Source organism: Suncus etruscus, chromosome 6, assembly GCF_024139225.1.
Source record: "Suncus etruscus isolate mSunEtr1 chromosome 6, mSunEtr1.pri.cur, whole genome shotgun sequence".
Lineage (NCBI taxonomy): Eukaryota > Metazoa > Chordata > Mammalia > Eulipotyphla > Soricidae > Suncus > Suncus etruscus.
This window is the reverse complement of record NC_064853.1, coordinates 12,946,764-12,964,336: the sequence shown is the minus strand read 5'-3', so window position 1 is coordinate 12,964,336 and position 17,573 is coordinate 12,946,764. Positions and strand designations below refer to the sequence as shown.

Genomic DNA, 17,573 nt, shown 5'->3' with positions numbered 1-17,573 from the left:
AACAAAACAAAACAAAAACATTCTAAAAGGTACTGTAATTTAGAAAATAGAAGCAGGGAGAAACTACCTCAGTTTCAGTGTGAGACTAGAGCTAACCTACATAGGACAGAGAAAGAATACAGTCAACTTAGCATTTTCAATCAATATTTTATATAGCATGTATTCAAAAATAGGTAAAAGGAAAAACAGGATTTCTTTTGCCCTGTGCAAACATAAGATATTGCTATTAATTTTTAATTACCATGCAGTTCGTTCTTGCCTTCCTGGGGCATAAGTTTTATTGGAGAGGAGTACAAGTGGGAACATTGTGATTTCAGAATTCAGCAGCTGAAAGCTGACCTTGGCTTTACTTCTCACTAGTGACTATCTGAGCCTAAGTTCTCCCATCTATAAAATGGAGTTGGTATTAATTCAAACTGTTGCAAAATAAGAGCAAGACAAGAATATAGAAATACAATGGGCTGGAAAGATAGTATAATTGGTAAGATATTTGCCTTGTATGGGTCAAACTTGGTTTAATTCCAATACTGGGCACAGTCCCCTTAGCACCACCAGGAGTGATCTGAGAACAGGGTCAGAAGTAAACCCTGAGCATTGCGGATGTGAACCCCCCTCCAACTAATACAAATACATACACTATGTCCAAGGTGCATGATGGAGGACATGGTTTTACAGACATAAGGCACATTGATGGTAACTGGAGAAAGAGAACAACATTTTAGGGATGGGGTCACACCCTGCAATGCTCAGGGTTTATTCCTGGCTCCGTGCTCAGGGCTCACTCCTAGGGTGGCTTGAATGACCAAATGAGATGCCAAGGATGAAGTCCGGGTTGACTGCATGCAATGCAAGTGCCCTCCTCACTGTACTATTGCTCCGGCCCCAGAGGTCAGTTTCTAGGTCTGCTTTTCCTTCTTCAGTAAACTTGATTCTTTATCAAAGATGGAATGGAATGGCATATTTCCCTCAGGAGATGGCTAAAGTCTCTGACTTTCTCCAAAATAAAGTGATAAGGTGAACATGAAACTTGTTGAAGACGAATGTTATCCCTGCATTTTCTTTTCTTTCATTTTTTTAAATGTTGGGGCTGCACACTTGACAATGCTTGTATTTTCTACTGGCTCTATACTTAGGAATAACTGCTTCTGATAGTGCTTGGAGATCAAACCCAGATCAGTTGTAAAGAAGGCATTGTACTATCTCTCTAGTCCTAGCTCCTGCATTTTCTAATTCCAGATATTTCTTTGGGGATCAAACACCACTTGGGGATGGGGTAAAGTTCAGCAATTTCTAGTTCCTTTTGTTGTAAGTGATGATTCTGGAGTCACACCCATTAGGTAATTAGGCCATATTTCTGGTTCTGTACTAGGGAATCTGGCCCATATATGGAGGAGATGGAATCAGGGTCAGCAGCATGCTAGTAAAGCACGGTAGTCTCTGTACTTTCTTTTCTTCTGGAAAGCATTCCGTTTTGATAGATGCTGGTTTGAGGTCAAGCAAGTTCAAGCAAAAGCCTTGGTCTAGACCTTGAGGTCTGGTTCTCTGAGATCCTCAGAGTCAAAGAAGTCCCAGTTACAGTCACACAGAAAAGCAACTCAGAGAATGTTTCGCTGGATAGAAGTGTTCATCCTTCCTCTTCTATATATGTATGTACTTGATATATAAATATATATTTACTTATATACTTATATATATGTAATCCCCGTCTCCACCCTCACACGGTTCTTTGCAAAGGGCAAGCTCCTTGCTGTCTTTCCCTGCGCTCTGTGGGACATGGAGGACATGTCAGAGACTTTAGCCATCTCCTGAGGGAAATATGCCATTCCATTCCATCTTTGATAAAGAATCAAGTTTACTGAAAAAGAAAAGTGAGACCTAGAAACTGACCTCTGGGGCTGGAGCAATAGTACAGTGAGGAGGGCACTTGCATTGCATGCAGTCACCCTGGATTTCATCCTTGGCATCTCATTTGGTCATTCAAGCCACCCTAGGAGTGAGCTCTGAGCACGGAGCCAGGAATAAACCCTGAGCATTGCAGGGTGTGACCCCATCCCTAAAATGTTGTTCTCTTTCTCCAGTTACCATCAATGTGCCTTAAGTCTGTAAAACCATGTCCTCCATGGTCCCTTCCTAAAGAAGCTGCAGCTGCAGCGCCCGTGACCCCGAGGGGGTCCCTCCCAGCCAGATCATTAAACGTCAGAAGCAGGGACCAAATCCGGGAATGAAGAGCGGTGCATCGAAGACAAACAAAGATGCTGTGCAGGATCCGGTCGGGACAGTCTAGGCCCGCTTGGGGCCGGATTGTTGGTATCATCAACCCCGCCTATTGAGCTTGGGGGCGTGGCCCCAGATGCTGGGGGCGTATTCACAAACCGGAAGGGGCGGGACTATGTGTGTCGGGGCGTGGCCTGCGTGAGGGGAGCTGAGGCGAGGAAAACCGGGGTTTTTCCGGGCGCAGCTCCCGAGAAACAGACCTCTGTTGATCTTTCAACCCCAAAGCTAGGGGGCGGAGGACTCGAGGGGAGGTCGGGAGAGAAGGGGCTGCGTGGCGAGGCAGGACTCTTGACAGAGCGACGGGGCGGGAACCTGGATGGACCTGGATTACGTAGAGGGGCGGACTCGGGCGCGTCCTGGGCTGAGTTCTCATGGAACGTGGTTCTCGTGGCGGGAGGGGCGTGACTCTCGGAGCGGGATTCTGAATGGCTGAGCCGAGAGAAAGGTCGGGCTCAAGAACATCTGAGAGAGATCTGAGTGGAGGAGAGAGAAAAAAAACTTGTAGGGGGCGTGGCAATCAGGGATGGGGCGGGCCTCTCGTGGCTGAGTTCTGAGAGGCTGCGTAGCGTGTGGGGGCGGGCTCGAAAGAATCAGGGCGAAAATCTGCATAGAGGGGCGGGACGCCTGGAAAGGGGGGGTGGCTTCCGTAGCAGATCTCTGAGTGGCTGTGCAGCGTGTAGAAGGCGGGACGCCTGGAAAGGGGGCGTGGCTCCCGTAACAGAGCTCTGAGTAGCTGCGTAGCTTATAGGGGCGGGACTCCTGGAAAGGGGGCGTGGCTCCCGCAGCTGAACTCTGAGTGGCTGCGCAGCGTGTAGGGTCGGGACGCCTGGAAGGGGGCGTGGCTCTTGTAACAGAGCTCTGAATGGCTGCGTAGCGTGTAGAGGCGGGCTCGGCAGCATCAAGGCGGGAATCTGCATAGAGGGGTAGAATTCCTGAAAAGGGGCGTGGCTCCCGTAGCTGAGCTCTGAATGGCTGCGCAGCGTATAGGGGGCGGGCTCGGGAGCATCAGAGCGGGACTCTGAGTGGCTGCGCAGCGTGTGGGGGCAGGCTCTAGACCAGCCAGGCGGGATCTCCGTGGAGGGGCGGGACTCCTGGCAAGGGGGCGTGGCTCCCGTAGCAGAGCTCTGAGTGGCTGCGCAGCGTGGAGGGGCGGGACGCCTGGCAAGGGGGCGTGGCTCTCGTGGCCGGAGGCGCGGGCAGGGGCAGGAAGCCGGAAGCAGGCGCGGCCCTAGCTCGGGAGACATGGCAGGCGTTAAAGGTACCATCGCGGCCCACCAGTGCCAGGATGGGGTGGGGTGTCTTGGTTTGGGGCTACCCCCGGGTCTGCACCTCCAGTGCGTAGCGTGGGCGGGAACCAGCCAGCCTGCTACCTCAGCTCCTACATCCTTCCACTTTCTATTTCTGAGAGGGAAATCTGAACCCCCCCCTTTTTTTTTTGCAAGACCGCACAGCATCTCTGCTGTCGCGTGGTTTCGGGGACCCCTTTGGGGGTCCGCGTTTGGAGCACCTCCTCGCTGGCTCATTTCCCTGGGGGTCCCCTAGGAGCCCCTACCCACACCCCCGCACCTGAGTCTGCAACTGCCTTTGCACTTGCAGCCCTCCCCAACCCTTGCCTGCACCCCCTTTTCCTCTCCTGCACCCCGTTTTCCTTCCACAGGGTTTTCCCATTGCTGACCGAGGAGCCTGAGTCCTGGAGGATTTTTTTTCCAGGCGGGGCAGAGTGGACGTGGATGTGGGCGCGGTCCTTGTCTCAGCGGGTGGGGGACAAGTTGGGACGAATCTTCTTCATTCATCGTGTTCCCCCGAGTTTTATCTGTCACAGGCACCGAGCATCGGTGGGTGCAGTCTGGGGGTGTGGACGAGGCGTGATAAAAAAGAAAAAAAAGGGATCAAGAACACCCTTTTTCTTATCTGTCTGTCCACCCTCCGAGGAATGGGGCGATGGGTGCGGAGCTCTGTCCTGCTGCTTTATTTACATCCTATTATTGTAGTAGGAAATCGTTAGATCGCTTTTTGGGGGGGCCTTTGGGGTCGAGTCATCGCACCGGTTCCCATCTTGGAGGGGTTTGGGTTATGTTGTTTTGGGAGGTTGAATCTGGTTTTGGCCCCTCTCCAGTCCCTCTCACCCCCCTTGCCCAATCCCCTTGGAGTTTTTTAAAAATCTTTATTTAAGCATTCCCTCATTTATTCAGCACAGACGATATAGTTAGGTATGCATATATTTGCCCGGACCAGGGGACTGTTCACTGTGAGTCTCATGCGAGTGTCTGTGAACTTTTTTTTTTTTTTTTTTTTTGTGGTTTTTGGGTCACACCCGGCAGTGCTCAGGGGTTACTCCTGGCTCCATGCTCAGAAATTGCTCCTGGCAGGCACGGGGGACCATATGGGACGCCGGGATTCGAACTGATGACCTTCTTCATGAAAGGCAAACGTTTTACCTCCATGCTATCTCTCCGGCCCCTGTCTGTGAACTTTTAACTGGCTTTTATATTCAACATCACTTTTATTGATTATTATTTTTTATTTCTTGAGACCAGTATGAATAGCAAGTCTTTCACAGTTCTTTTTAAGGTACATATGACAATGAATTAGGGCCATTCCCACCACTAGTGTTGACCTCCCAACATCAATATCACTTTTATATATTATAAAATATAAAATATTATATAAAATAAATATAAATAACATATTTTATAGTCAGCATATATTCAATTATACATGCATATATACACACACTCATGCATGTGTATATATATGTGTGTGTATATATAAACACGACTTACTTACACAGTGTCCACTGTGTAAGAGATCTAATTGGTATGAAACCAAGTCAGAAAACAGAGGAAAGTATCTGAAAAATTACTGTGCATAGTTATATCCAGAACTGATCAGATAGTCACGATTGTTTATGTGTTCATATGGAGAGGAAAAGGATCAAAAGAAGGAAGCCTTTGTGGATTACTTTACTTTTATTGTGGCATTCTTGAATTCCTGATACTTGGGGTGAAGGAATATTTGTGAAGTTACTGTCAGGCTACAGATTTTGAAATTATTACTCTTGACATCTAAAGATGTGTTCCCCTTAACCGCCATATATACCCCACACACACATAACATCTCCTTAACCCTCACATGGCTCAGGACCAGGAGGGTGGTCTACTCCAAGCTGTGTGGCTCAAACAATGACTTTATTTCTGAATTCTGGGGCTGCCAATTAAGGTGCCTTAGATTTGAGTTCTAACTATGCTTGGGACCCTACCTGGGATAGGTGGTCTCAGATGGGACCAAGATGATTCTGGACAGGAGGAAGCCCTAACCCAGAAGCTGGGGTCCTGATAAGAAAGGACAGTTGGGAGGCAAACATAAAGGGTAGAGTACTGTATGGTGGTGGCTGGAAGCAGAAATGGAGCATCCTCACTTAAGCCAGGGAATAGCAAAGGCTGTCCGCCTGCACCAGGTGTTGGCTGAGCAAGGAAGGCTTTTTTTCTTCCAGTAGGCTGGGGTGGGAACCTTTTATCACCAAGGAGTCATTTGAATATTGTTCTTAGGCCAGAGTACATGATTCTTGGGCTTTCTATGGAAATCAGACCTGACATTCCCCACCATTTTGCATCAGGGCATGGCGAACTCACCCACTATGTGTCAATATTTTGTTGATGCAGTTTTATATTCAGTGGGTAGGGCACTTGTCTTGCATTCAGCTGACCCAGGTTTGATCCCGATGCCTAGATGATCTCCTGAGCTCTGCCAGGAGTGATCCCTGAGGACAGAAGTAAGTCAGGGTTAAGTCCCGAGCAATGCTGGAAAATTATTTTAGGGGATGTAGTTGCCTGTGGCTTCACATGTTGGATCCCCTTTTCAAAGAACAGCCCTAAGGCAAGCAGATAGCCACATTGATAAACATCCATTTAAATGAGCACTGCCTTTACCACCTGCTTAGACATCTCATTACTGTGAGCGCCTAATAAGGCAGGTGAGAACATAGCCATTCAGGCAACTGCTACCATTGACATTCAGCCTAGGCCCCCATCCTTGGGGATGTCATTCTGGATCAGGACAAGGACAAGGACAGTATAGCAGATAGGATGTTTGCCTTGCATGCAGCCGACCCGGGTTTGAGCCTGAGTCCCTCAAGCACCACCAAGTGTAATTCCTGAGTGCAGAGGCAGGTGTGGCCAACACTAAATAAATTAAAAAAAAAAGAGTTTTAGAAACTCAGAATGTCTTGCCTGCTCTGGGCAGGAGTGTGTTCACCATATCCACAGTTGTGCAGAAAGCTTGGCTTGCCTTGTGTGGATTAGGGTTTGGGGCCCACACATACTTGCCATCTAGCCTCATCCAATCCTTTATCAGCAGCAGGGAGACCAAGGCAGTGTTTTTTCTCTCCTAGGATGCGGCATCAACTAATCAAGTCTTACTACACTCATTTCAGTTTGGAATCTTTTATTTATGTATTTATTTTTGTTTTGGGGCCACACCTGGTGATGCTCAGGGATTACTCCTAGCTATGTGCTCAGAAATCACTCCTGGCTTAGGGGACCTTATGGGACGCTGGGGGATCGAACTGCAGTCAATCCTAGGCTAGATACCTTACCTTGCGCCAACGCAATCTTTCCTTTTTTTAATGAAAAAAAAAAGAAAAAAGAGTCTATGGAGGGGCCGGAGCGATAGCACAGCTGTAGGGCATTTGCCTTGCACGAGGCTCACCCAGGACATACCTCAGTTCTATCCCCAATGTCCCATTTGGTTGCCCAGGCCAGGGACGATTTCTGAGAGCATGGCCAGAAATAACTCCTGAGCATCACTGGGTGTGGCCAAAAACCCCAAAAATAAAGTAAGATAAAATTAAAAAATGTCTATGGAGATAGAATTTACTTACACCATAAGTAATCTTTTTGTTTGTTTGCTTTGGGCCATACCCAGCGACATCCAGGGGTTACTCCTTTTTTATTTTTTTAGGGGTTACTCCTGACTCTGCTCAGAAGTTGCTACTGGTAGGCATGGGGGACCATATTGAATGCTGGGAATCAAACCCAGGTCCGTCCCGGGTTGGCTGCATGCAAGGCAACTTGCCCTGCTGCCTGTGCTATCACTCCAGCCCATAAGTTTTCATTTTTAATCTTTTTGTTTTGGGGCCACTTCAGGCAGGGCTCAGGGGTTGCTCCTGGCTCTGTGCTCATAAAAGTAATCTTTTAGAGGCCAGAGTGATAGCACCACAGGCAGGGTGTTTGTTACAGATTCATTCCATATGATCTCCTAAGCCTGCCAGGAGTGATTCCTTAGCACTGCTGGGTTTGGCCCAAAAACCAAAATAATAATAATAATAATAATAATAATAATAATAATAATAATAATAATAATAATAATAATAATCTTTTAAAAGTAGAGTGGCTTTCCCTTTTCGTACAATGGGTAAAACTTTATACAAGGTTGTATTATGAGCACTACCATCTAATTCCAGACCATTTCTTTACTCCCCATAAAGAATTCTCTCCCTTTTTCCCCCCTAATTCCAGCACTGTATTTTTTTTTAAGTAACACCAAGTTGTTTTCTTGAAATTCAGACCAGTTTTGTTGGATTGTAAATCAGAACATGAAAGATACTGATAATTATTACCCGGCCGTTGCACTGCATGCTCTATTATTAATTGAATTTTTAGTCTTCAAGATTTTTCTGGGGATTTTTGGCAGCCATTGTTTTCTTTTGGAGCTTGGTGAAGGAGCTGGGCTGCTTTTCTGCCTGGGAGATGGAGACTGTGGGCGGGGTGGGGTAGTCTACTGGGTTTTTTAATGATGGGGTGGAGGCTTGGCTCTGCCCAATCCTATTTCAGCAGGAAAGACTCAGAGTTTTCAGTCCTAAAATCTTAGTCCGATCTCACCTGAGAGGAATTAACTGCTCCTGTTATTTGATTTTAGTTTCAGTGCTGGGCTGTTTCTGTCGGAAGATGTAGGCCAGGTCCTCAAACTATGGCCCGCGGGCCACATATTGTATTTGTTCCCATTTTGTTTCTTCACTTCAAAATAAGATATATGCAGTGTGCATAGGAATTTGTTCATGGTTTTTGTTTTTACTATATTCTGGCCCTCCAATGGCCTGAGGGACAGTGAACTGGCCCCCCATGTTTAAAAAGTTTGAGGACCACTGGTAGGGGGTGACATTGGGCTGCTGTAGTTCATGCAAGAAGGGAAATCTGCTCCCACTTTTTCAGCCTGAACCAGCCTACCTGGTAATCCATCACTTTAATTCTTGGTCTTTTTGCAGCTCTGGTGGCTTTATCCTTCAGTGGCGCCATTGGATTAACTTTCCTAATGCTGGGATGCGCCTTGGAGGACTATGGGTAAGTCCTGAGTCTTCCTCCTCTAGTGTCTCTTTGTCACTATTAATATAATGATGAACAAGTGATGTAGCCTGTTGAGTTGAGCACCAAGCACTCCCCAGTGAGTTAGCAGAATCCAGATTGTCAACATCTCTTTTCCGGGCAAATGTCTTTGTGTGGGAAAATAAAATCCCTTCTGCCAGTTTGATAGGATCATGTAATTTGCATCTGGTGAACCCCTACTCTGCACCCTCTGGAATGCAAGAATGCAGAATCCTGCTATCTGAAGCCCCCTCCTCATGTGTGCAGAGACCAGAGAGAATGAGGGAAGTGCAGCTGAATTGGGAGGAACTGGAAGGCTGTACTCAAGAATGGTGCTATTTTTGTTTGAGATTTTGGGGCGCCTTCTCAGCAGTGTTCAGGAACCTTGGGGACCATTTCCAGTAATACTCAGCCTGGGCTGGATGGTTCCATGGTAGAGCTTGAGGATGAGGTGATACTTGGGTCTTGTGGTGCCCAGGTTTCACAGTGCCATCTCATGGATGTCCTGAGGGCCATGTGGTGCTAAGTTTTGAACTCAATTCTGGGTACCCCTTACTGCTGAGCTATCTCCCCAGGCCTGGGAGGTGGTTTTATGCCAAGACTTGGGGAGCATAGAGAATTAGGTAGCCTTATAAGTTGGGGGGTATATTCCTGGTATAGGGTGTGTCTTTAGTGTCTTTATTCTTCAGCTCTTGGTGGGGTGCTTCCACATGCCAGCTATGAGAGGGACAAAAATCGGGGTGCATCTGCCAGGGTTAGAGACATACAGACTGTTCCAGAAACCACCCGTGGTCCACTATGGCCAGTAAAACTTGGGAGTGGCGAAATCAAGTTTTGTCAGATATGATTAATTCCTTGGGGCTCTGAGTGAGCAGAGAGGAGGCAGGGGTTTCCCTGTGGGCAAGCAGTGAGAGTTGGAACAGGCCTGAGACTGGACCTTAGGCTTGTGGGGGTGGGGATTGGGTTTCAGGTGACCAAAATGTAAGCAAGAACATGGGAAGGGGTAGGGCCCTTAGTCTGCAGAGCAGGAATGGCTATCCCCATTATCCCATATGGTTCCCTAGATCCACCAGGAGTGATTCTTGAGCACAGAGTCAGTAGTAACTCCTGAGCACTGCTGGTGTGGCCCAAAAACCAAAATATAAAAAAAGTAATCTTTTAAAAGTACAGCATTTAGAGCCCCTGTTTGGCTGTGTCCTACTTGGATTTGATTCCTGGCACCATCTGGTCCCAAAGCAAGTTTATGTGCAGCCCTGGAGGACTTCAGTGACCTGGGTATTTGCAACACTACAGAGCCTTAGCAGTGTCAGATCCTGGGGCCCTCATGCTGAACTGATGGTCCCATTGGCCAAGAAACACTTGGTGGGGTTCCTATACCTCCTGAGTACTGCCTGGGAGTTCTCTCCCTCCCCCAAAAAATGTATTAATAGGATTAGAATGTGCATAGCCCTATATTGTATCAACACAAAGAGCCAACATTTTAAACTGTGAGAATCAGAGAGCCACACCACTCAGTGACCTGCCAAAACAGGCAAACACTCACACAAAAGCATCTAATTTTAACAAAATAATCTATGAAACACATATTGCATTTTGCCATTTTGAGTGAGGGTCAAAATCCTGCAGTGATGGTGAGGGTGTGCTGCATCCTCCACACTAAGAACTAACAGCAAGATGTGACCCAACATGCAACACATGGGTTGTTTCCCTCAGTTGTTTCCAAAGGATGGGAGATGGGATGACTCAGTCTGAGGGCGGGACTCCACGCTCTCGGAAATCTCTCCTCAGAAGCAGCAGAACAAAATCCAAACTTGGCAAAGAGCCACAGTATACAAAATAATGATAAGAGGCAAAGAGTCGCATTCATTTTGGCCGCGTGTTCGCCACCTCTAAGTACCTTGATTTGCAAAGTTGTGCATGATACAGTTCTTTCAGGTGTCTAATAGTCCAACACCAGTCTCATCATGAGTGTGACTGTCCCTCCACCAATGTCCCCAGTCTCCCCCAGTCTCATTCCTTCTCCAAGTCTGCCCCCTAAGCAGGCACAAAATAATTTACATGTCCTGTGACAACACTTATCCTCAAAATAGTTTTACTTAAGTTATTGTCAGAGGACTGATGGAGGCTTTTAGATGCTAGTTGAGCCATCTGTGTTACTGCTTTTGTTCATTGAGTTTAGCAGGCTTTTTTTGGTTTAGTTTTGTTTTGATTTGGGGCCACACTTCGCAGTGCTCCTGGGTTACTCCTGGGTCTGCACACCGAAATTGCTTCTGGCAGACTAGGGACCATATAGTATGCTGGGATTGAATCCTGGTCAGTCCCAGCTCAGCTGTGTACAAGGCAAACACCCTGCCTCTGTGCTATTGCTCTGGACCCTAGTTTTTAATGCAACTTTCCCATCCAATTTACTGTGCTCATATTGTGCTGGCAGTACTGTGAAATTTGGAGAAGTCTTGTGACCACATATGTGGCTATGTGCTCTGGGAGCTGTGGAACTAGGATGATCAGCTGCTTGGTGTCTCTGAGATTAGTCGTATAGCTGTTGTCACACTGGACTATTTATATGCTAGAGGAAGTTGGGTGTGGGTGGGGCCTTTCCCACTGGGCAGGGACTCGGCTGCCGCCCCCCCCCCCCCTTCCCATCCTGAGAAGGCTCCAGAGATCACAACCTGGAGATTGGGCCAACCTGGGATGACTCAGCTGCGGCATCTATCCTGGATTTGCAATTTTTAATTATGAATCTTTCATATGTTTCCTGACTGAACTCATGTTATGGTCTAGTATTGGCAATGGGATGAAAACTGTTGATTTGGGCATTTGAAACTGTAATTCTGAAACGGTATCTTTCATTGAAACTGTGACTGACTTTTCACTGTTTTTTTTTTCCTGGATCCCTTGACAGTGTTTATTGGCCCCTGTTCGTCCTGGTGTTCCACGCCATCTCCCCCATCCCGTATTTCATTGCCAAAAGAGCCACATATGACTCTGATGCCACCAGCAGTGCCTGTCGGGAACTGGCCTATTTTTTCACCACGGGAATTGTTGTATCTGCCTTTGGATTTCCTATCATTCTTGCTCGAGTGGCCGTGGTAAGTTCTGTTTCCTCTTGCTCTACCCAGTGTTCACCATTTTCAAAGACCTCAGTTTCATTTCCACTTTTTCTTTTTTTGGGGGGAGGGGCACACCCAGTGAAACTCAAGGTTACTCCTGGTTATGAGCTCAGAAATCGATCCTTGCTTGGGGGACCATATGGGATGCTGGGAGATTGAACCATAGTCTGTCCTAGGTTAGCACGTACAAGGCAGACACCCTACCGCCTGTGCCACCACTCCAATCCCTCATTTCCATTTCTTAGGTTTTAGTACACATAGGCATATTTTCAGTTTTCTCTGTCCCCTCTTAATTATTGTGATTTTGTTTATTTTTTAGGTAGGGTATTGTACTTTACCTAGTGATGTTCAGAGCCTTAAAGCTCATGGATAGTTCCAGGGACAGTGTGGTGCTGGGGACAGAGCCCTGGCTCCAACATGTTACAATTCACATGGGCCCTTTATCTCCTGGCCCTGTTCTCCTAGTTTAGATCAGTAACTTGGTCATATCTTTTAGTCAAATTCTTTCTTAGTTTTTCTTAAAACATTTCACTAGACACCATATGAGTTCTGCCATTTTCTGCCTAAAGCGCTTCTCTGGAAGTTTTCTAAAATCCTTGCCTCTTATTTTAGAGAAATCCACAGAGAGCATCATGGCAATGCTTTTTTAGTTTCAATAAGAGTATCATCTTATCAGGTCTTTCTGTAAATAGGGTCATGCCCACAGCTCTCATTTAGCAGGCATTATGGGGAAGCAGTTAGGGTGCTTCTGGAAGATACTGTGACTAACACGGCTTCTTCCAGTACAACAATGGCTTTTGTGTGTTTCTAAAACATAATGAATATAATCAGTTATGTGATGCTTGCTGTCTCCCGTGCTTTCCTCTTTTTATTCTCAACAAACCATCCCAGATTTTTTTTTGGGGGGGGACCACATCTGGTGGTGCTTAGGGGTTACTGCCTGCACTCAGAAATCACTCCTGTCAGGCTTAGGGGACCTTGTGGGATGCTGGGGATTGAACCTGGGTTGGCAACATGCAAGGCAAATGTCCTCCTCTGTACTATTGCTTGACCTTCACCATTTCAGTTTAATGAAACACTTTTGTTACTGCTGTTTTTGTTTTGGGCCACACCCAGCTTACTCCTGTCTCTGTGCTCAGTAGGACTCCTGGCAGGACTCTGGAGTCCACTGTGGTTCCAGGGATTGAACCCAGGTTGGCTACATGCAAGGCAAGAACTCTGTCCTCTGTACTATCTCTCCAGTACCCAGGGAGCATTAGCTATGGTGAAGCACAAGTCTCATGTGTTCACTCAGCAAAGATCCTTGTAAGTGCTATTTGTGAAACACTAGGAATCAGCACCAGACACCATCTCTGTTCCTACAAAGCACTGATAGGGAAGTAGCTGATGATTCTTCTGTTGGAATCATTGAACATGACTAGCACGATAAAAAGGGTTTTGTTGACAGTTTCCCTCTTCTTGGTGCTCCTGTGACATTTTGATCATATTCAGTGACTCCAATAGGATATATCTTGGATTATTCCACACCAGGCGAGTACTTTCTGCCCCCCAAATATGAAAGGGTATGCTTTAGATGAAGGCTGGATGGTTGCTAAGGCTGGATTTGGGACAGCCTTTCAGTGTTTCCCCATTTGAACTCTATATATAAAGGGTCAGATCCACTGTTGTGCCCAGAGGTTCTCACCAGGCAGTGCTGGGTGTCCAGATGGAGTCAAGCCTCCCCCCTGCATGTGCTGCTGCCCTTTGAACCTTTTCCCAGGTATCTTTGAGGGTTCTCAGTGCACAGTAGTCATCTTCTGATTTTTGTGCTCAGGACATATGAAATTTTCCCATCAAGATTGCTATTCTTGGACCAGAGAGACAGTATGGGGTGAAAGCATCCTGCTGACCTGGTTCAATTCCCCAGCACCACATATCTTCCCTCCTGAGCACTGTCAAGGGGCACTCCTGAGCACAGATCCAGGAATAATCCCTGAGCACTACTGGGAGTGGCTCCAAACAAAAAATAAAAAGATTGTTGCTTTTCCCTCTCAGTACTTCCTTTTTCCCCTCTCAGAATTCTCCTGCACCCCGTTTTTGGGCCACATGTGGTTGTACTCAGGGGCTACTCCAGGCTGTACTCATGGTTTGAAACCAGGTCCACTGCATCTAAGGCAAGTGACTTAATCCCTATATTATTGCTCTGGCCTTGCATCATTTATAAGAAAATTGTTTTTGAGTTAAAGTCTCAGACAGAAATGCCCACTAGAGGGTACTCTTGTTCCCAACCACAGTTCTGTCAAACTGCCTGCCGTGCTTGAAAGCTGCCTTCCATATGGTCCCCCCAGTGATCCTGGTGAGCACAGAGCCAGAATTAAACCCTGATCACCACTGGGAGTGGTCCAAAAACAAAGATATTTTTTAAATTTAAAGAATGTGTTAAATTTAGGCACTGCCATCTACAAAGCTCTTGGTAAAAGAGCTTCGGGAATAGTGTGTTCCAGCTCTACCCCCACCACTACCACTGGTGTCTGTGTCCCTTCGTCCCTGTCCTAAGGCTCCTGCCATCCAACCTCCTTAGCAAACTATGTGTGAAAATTTTAATTATTATAGTTTGGGTCTCATGCTTATACTAGGTTGATTCATGGTTTTTGATAGACAAAGTTTCCTTATATCTACACATTGAAGTGTCCATGACCATTGACCAATGGCTTTTATGATGCTACCAGCCCTCTCCCCCACACCCCACATGCTTTGTACCCCATTTCTTTGGCATTTTCATTTCTGTAATCTAGTCCCAAGGGCTTGCTTACATTTAATAATCTTCCATTCCCATGTTATTCCATAGACTGCAGATAAATTAGAACATCTGGCATTTGGGCTGGAGCAATAATACAGCGGTAGGGCATTTGCCTTGCATGCAGATGACTTGGGACAGACCAGGGTTCGATCCCCAGCATTGCATATGGTCTCCTGAACAAGGAGTGACTTCTGAGTGCAGAGCCAGAAGTAACCCCCTGAGTGCCGCTGGGTGTGGCCCAAAACCTTAAAAAATAAATTAAAAAAAAAAAAAAAAAAGAACTTCTTGCATTTATCCTTCTTCTATAAAGCCTTTTCTTGTATAGAAAAGAAAGAAACCCAGCATCCGATGCTCCATTCCTGTTTTCATGTATAAAGGCAATGCCTACAGAACTTTTAGTACCCAGCATTGTACCTGGACCATTCATTATCCTGCTGCATGAATTTTATTTCAGGCAGTCATTGAAAATAAACAAAAAAATATGCCTATTGGGAAAAATGTGAAGGATTATGCTAGAATTAATGAATAAGCATCGCAAAGTGCTAAGGCTAATTACTGACCAGTTCAGTGTCTCCCACCCATTTCATTAAGCCTTTGTACAATTCTATGTAATATTTCCTTGGAAGTCCCAAAAGCAGAAGATACCAGATCTGCAGAGAGTTTGAGGCAAAAGCAGGAAAGATTTCATTCTCTTTTCTTGTGTTACAGATCAAATGGGGAGCCTGTGGCCTTGTGCTGGCAGGCAATGCCGTCATTTTCCTGACAATTCAAGGTTTCTTCCTTATTTTTGGGAGAGAAGATGATTTTAGCTGGGATCAGTGGTAGAGCATTAATTTGACAAAATGCTTTTTATTTCTTAGAGTTCATGCCAGATGCACATGTCTGTGCACCCGGGGCATTTTTTTCTACGACATTTAATATGCTGGTTGTTTTATACCTCTATATCATGCTCTATTTAACGAGGACACCAGGAGAAAAAGATTTTCCTCATTCCCAGCTGGACTGTGTGCAAGTGGAAGTCTGTGATTTACCAGGATACCAGTTGCAGACGTGGGCAAAGATGTCTGTGCACACCTGACTCAGCTCTTCCGGGCTCTACGCAGGGCCTCCCAAGTCTCCCCCGTTGCGGCTTGCAGTTCTGCAGAGACTTCCAAGGGACGCTTGTGGCCCAGAGAGACACAGGCAGCACCTTTCATGGTGTGGAATTTCCTGCTTGCCTTGTGTGGTTCACAGACCCAGATCACCAACTTTGCACCCAGGAGCAACTGGGGAATGCAGACTTGGAGGATGAGACCTGGAGTGAGGGGCCTGCACCTCTGAACTGGTCAGAGGACAACCCGTGGGTTCCATCATTCCAGCCTCTTGCCCTTCCTACGGCTGAACTTCACTCTCAGCCTCTCAGGCCTTCCTTAATTAAGGTGCTTTTGTAAAAGCTGCTTCTTCTCCCCACCTCCTTCACCCCTTCCTCTCTCTCTAAGATGGACAGTCACACCCCTGGGTTCCTGCCACACTCCTTAGTTTCCGGCCACCATCCCATAAGCTTTAGCTACACACCCATGGTACCAGCCACACAGCATGGTTCCGGCCTACTCTATAGGTTCTGGCCACACTCCATAGTTCTGGCCATACTCTATAGATTCCAGTTGTGCTCCATAGTTTCTGCATTCTATAGACTTTGGCCATACTCTTTAGATTTCTGCTGTACCCCATTAGTCTCCTGCCACACTCCATGGATTCCCTCCACACTGCATAGGTTCTCACTATACTTTGTAGGTTCCAGGCATACCCCATTGGTTCCTACCACACTCCATAGGTTGTGCCATACTCTAGTTTCCTGCCATACTCTATAGGTTCCCATCACATTCCATGGGTTCCAGCCACACCCCATAAGCTCTAGCTACATCCCATAGGTTCCACCACACTCCAGAGGTTCTGGCCACTCCATAGGTTTCAGCTGTGCTCCCTAGGTTCTGTCCATTATCTATAGATTTTGGGCCACAGTCCATAGGTTCCTACCACATTCCAAGAGTTCCAGCTGCACTCCAGAGTTTCTGGCCACCTTCTAGGTCCCAGCCACACTTCATTGGGTCCTATTGAGACTCTATAGGGTCCAGCCTTACACTACAGCTTCCGTCACACACTACAGGCTCCAACCTCACTCTATAGGTTTCAGCCACACTCTCTAGGTTCCCACCCCACTCTACAGTTTCTGTCTATAACCAGAAGCAGCAATACCTTGACAGTTTTAAGGGGTGAGGGTTGCTTGCTCAGAGCTGGGGAGACACCTGAACCCCTTGAGGTGCTGGGGCTGGGGGAAAGGCCAGCCTGAGGCAGAACATTCTGCTGCTGAATGTGCCTTTCTCACCTGCCCCTTTCCCTAGTTTCTGCCCCACATAAGTACGCACCCTGGCTTTTTGATCACCCCAAACTCCTGCAGACTCCAGCTTGTCCTTTCCTTTCCACAGATGTGGAACTGTGAGCCACTGGATTTTCCTCGAGGTGTTTATGTCCTCAGAATCTCCTACTCTATTGGACTTTTTAAAAAAAATATGTTTATAAGTTTATATCCCCTTAAATGAATCATTGGGAATGGGCATTGTGAGTCCTTTAATTATAGCTTTTCTAGCTTGACTTTGGGCCCCAATCCCTGTAGAGAAAGAAATATGAGTTATGCAGCCCGGAGTGAAAATAGAAGCAGACATTTTAAAGCATAGTGAGCTGCATTTCTGGCACCCATTGGGAACACAGAAGCTGTGAACACAGAAGTACAAACAGGCCAGCAGACTTGGGGATGATCCTGGACCAGAGGGTAGAAAAGTGATGCCTCAAAGGAGAACGTGCAAAGTCATCCCAGACCATGTTTGTGATATTATCTTTTTATATTGTCCCGTTTTACCTGTAGAATTGTTCTAGTTGTTACTTCCAATATTTATATGAGAAAAATGATATAGACACCATAATTTTAACCAGCATTTTTTAATAACGTGTGTACTCACTGTGTAGTAATAAACTTCACTTCTAACACAAAAGAAAAGTTGAACTTCAGAAGTC

The 17,573-nt window shown here is 46.5% G+C and overlaps 1 protein-coding gene across 1 annotated transcript; it reads left to right on the top strand.

Annotated features, from left to right (window-relative positions):
• The first annotated feature begins 3,510 nt into the window (after positions 1-3,510).
• Positions 3,511-16,131, top strand: LEPROT (leptin receptor overlapping transcript). The gene is made up of 4 exons (XM_049774422.1): positions 3,511-3,532; positions 8,537-8,612; positions 11,536-11,722; positions 15,231-16,131. Exons 1-4 carry the CDS (start codon positions 3,517-3,519, stop codon positions 15,345-15,347), a joined length of 396 nt encoding a protein of 131 aa, XP_049630379.1. The 5' UTR covers positions 3,511-3,516; the 3' UTR covers positions 15,348-16,131.
• The last annotated feature ends 1,442 nt before the right edge of the window (positions 16,132-17,573 follow it).

Bases quoted from the DNA above. Each gene is read 5' to 3' on its own strand.
- LEPROT (XM_049774422.1), top strand. The intron at 8,613-11,535 runs GTAAGTCCTGAG...ATCCCTTGACAG, and splicing joins TGCGCCTTGGAGGACTATGG to TGTTTATTGGCCCCTGTTCG. The intron at 11,723-15,230 runs GTAAGTTCTGTT...CTTGTGTTACAG, and splicing joins TTCTTGCTCGAGTGGCCGTG to ATCAAATGGGGAGCCTGTGG.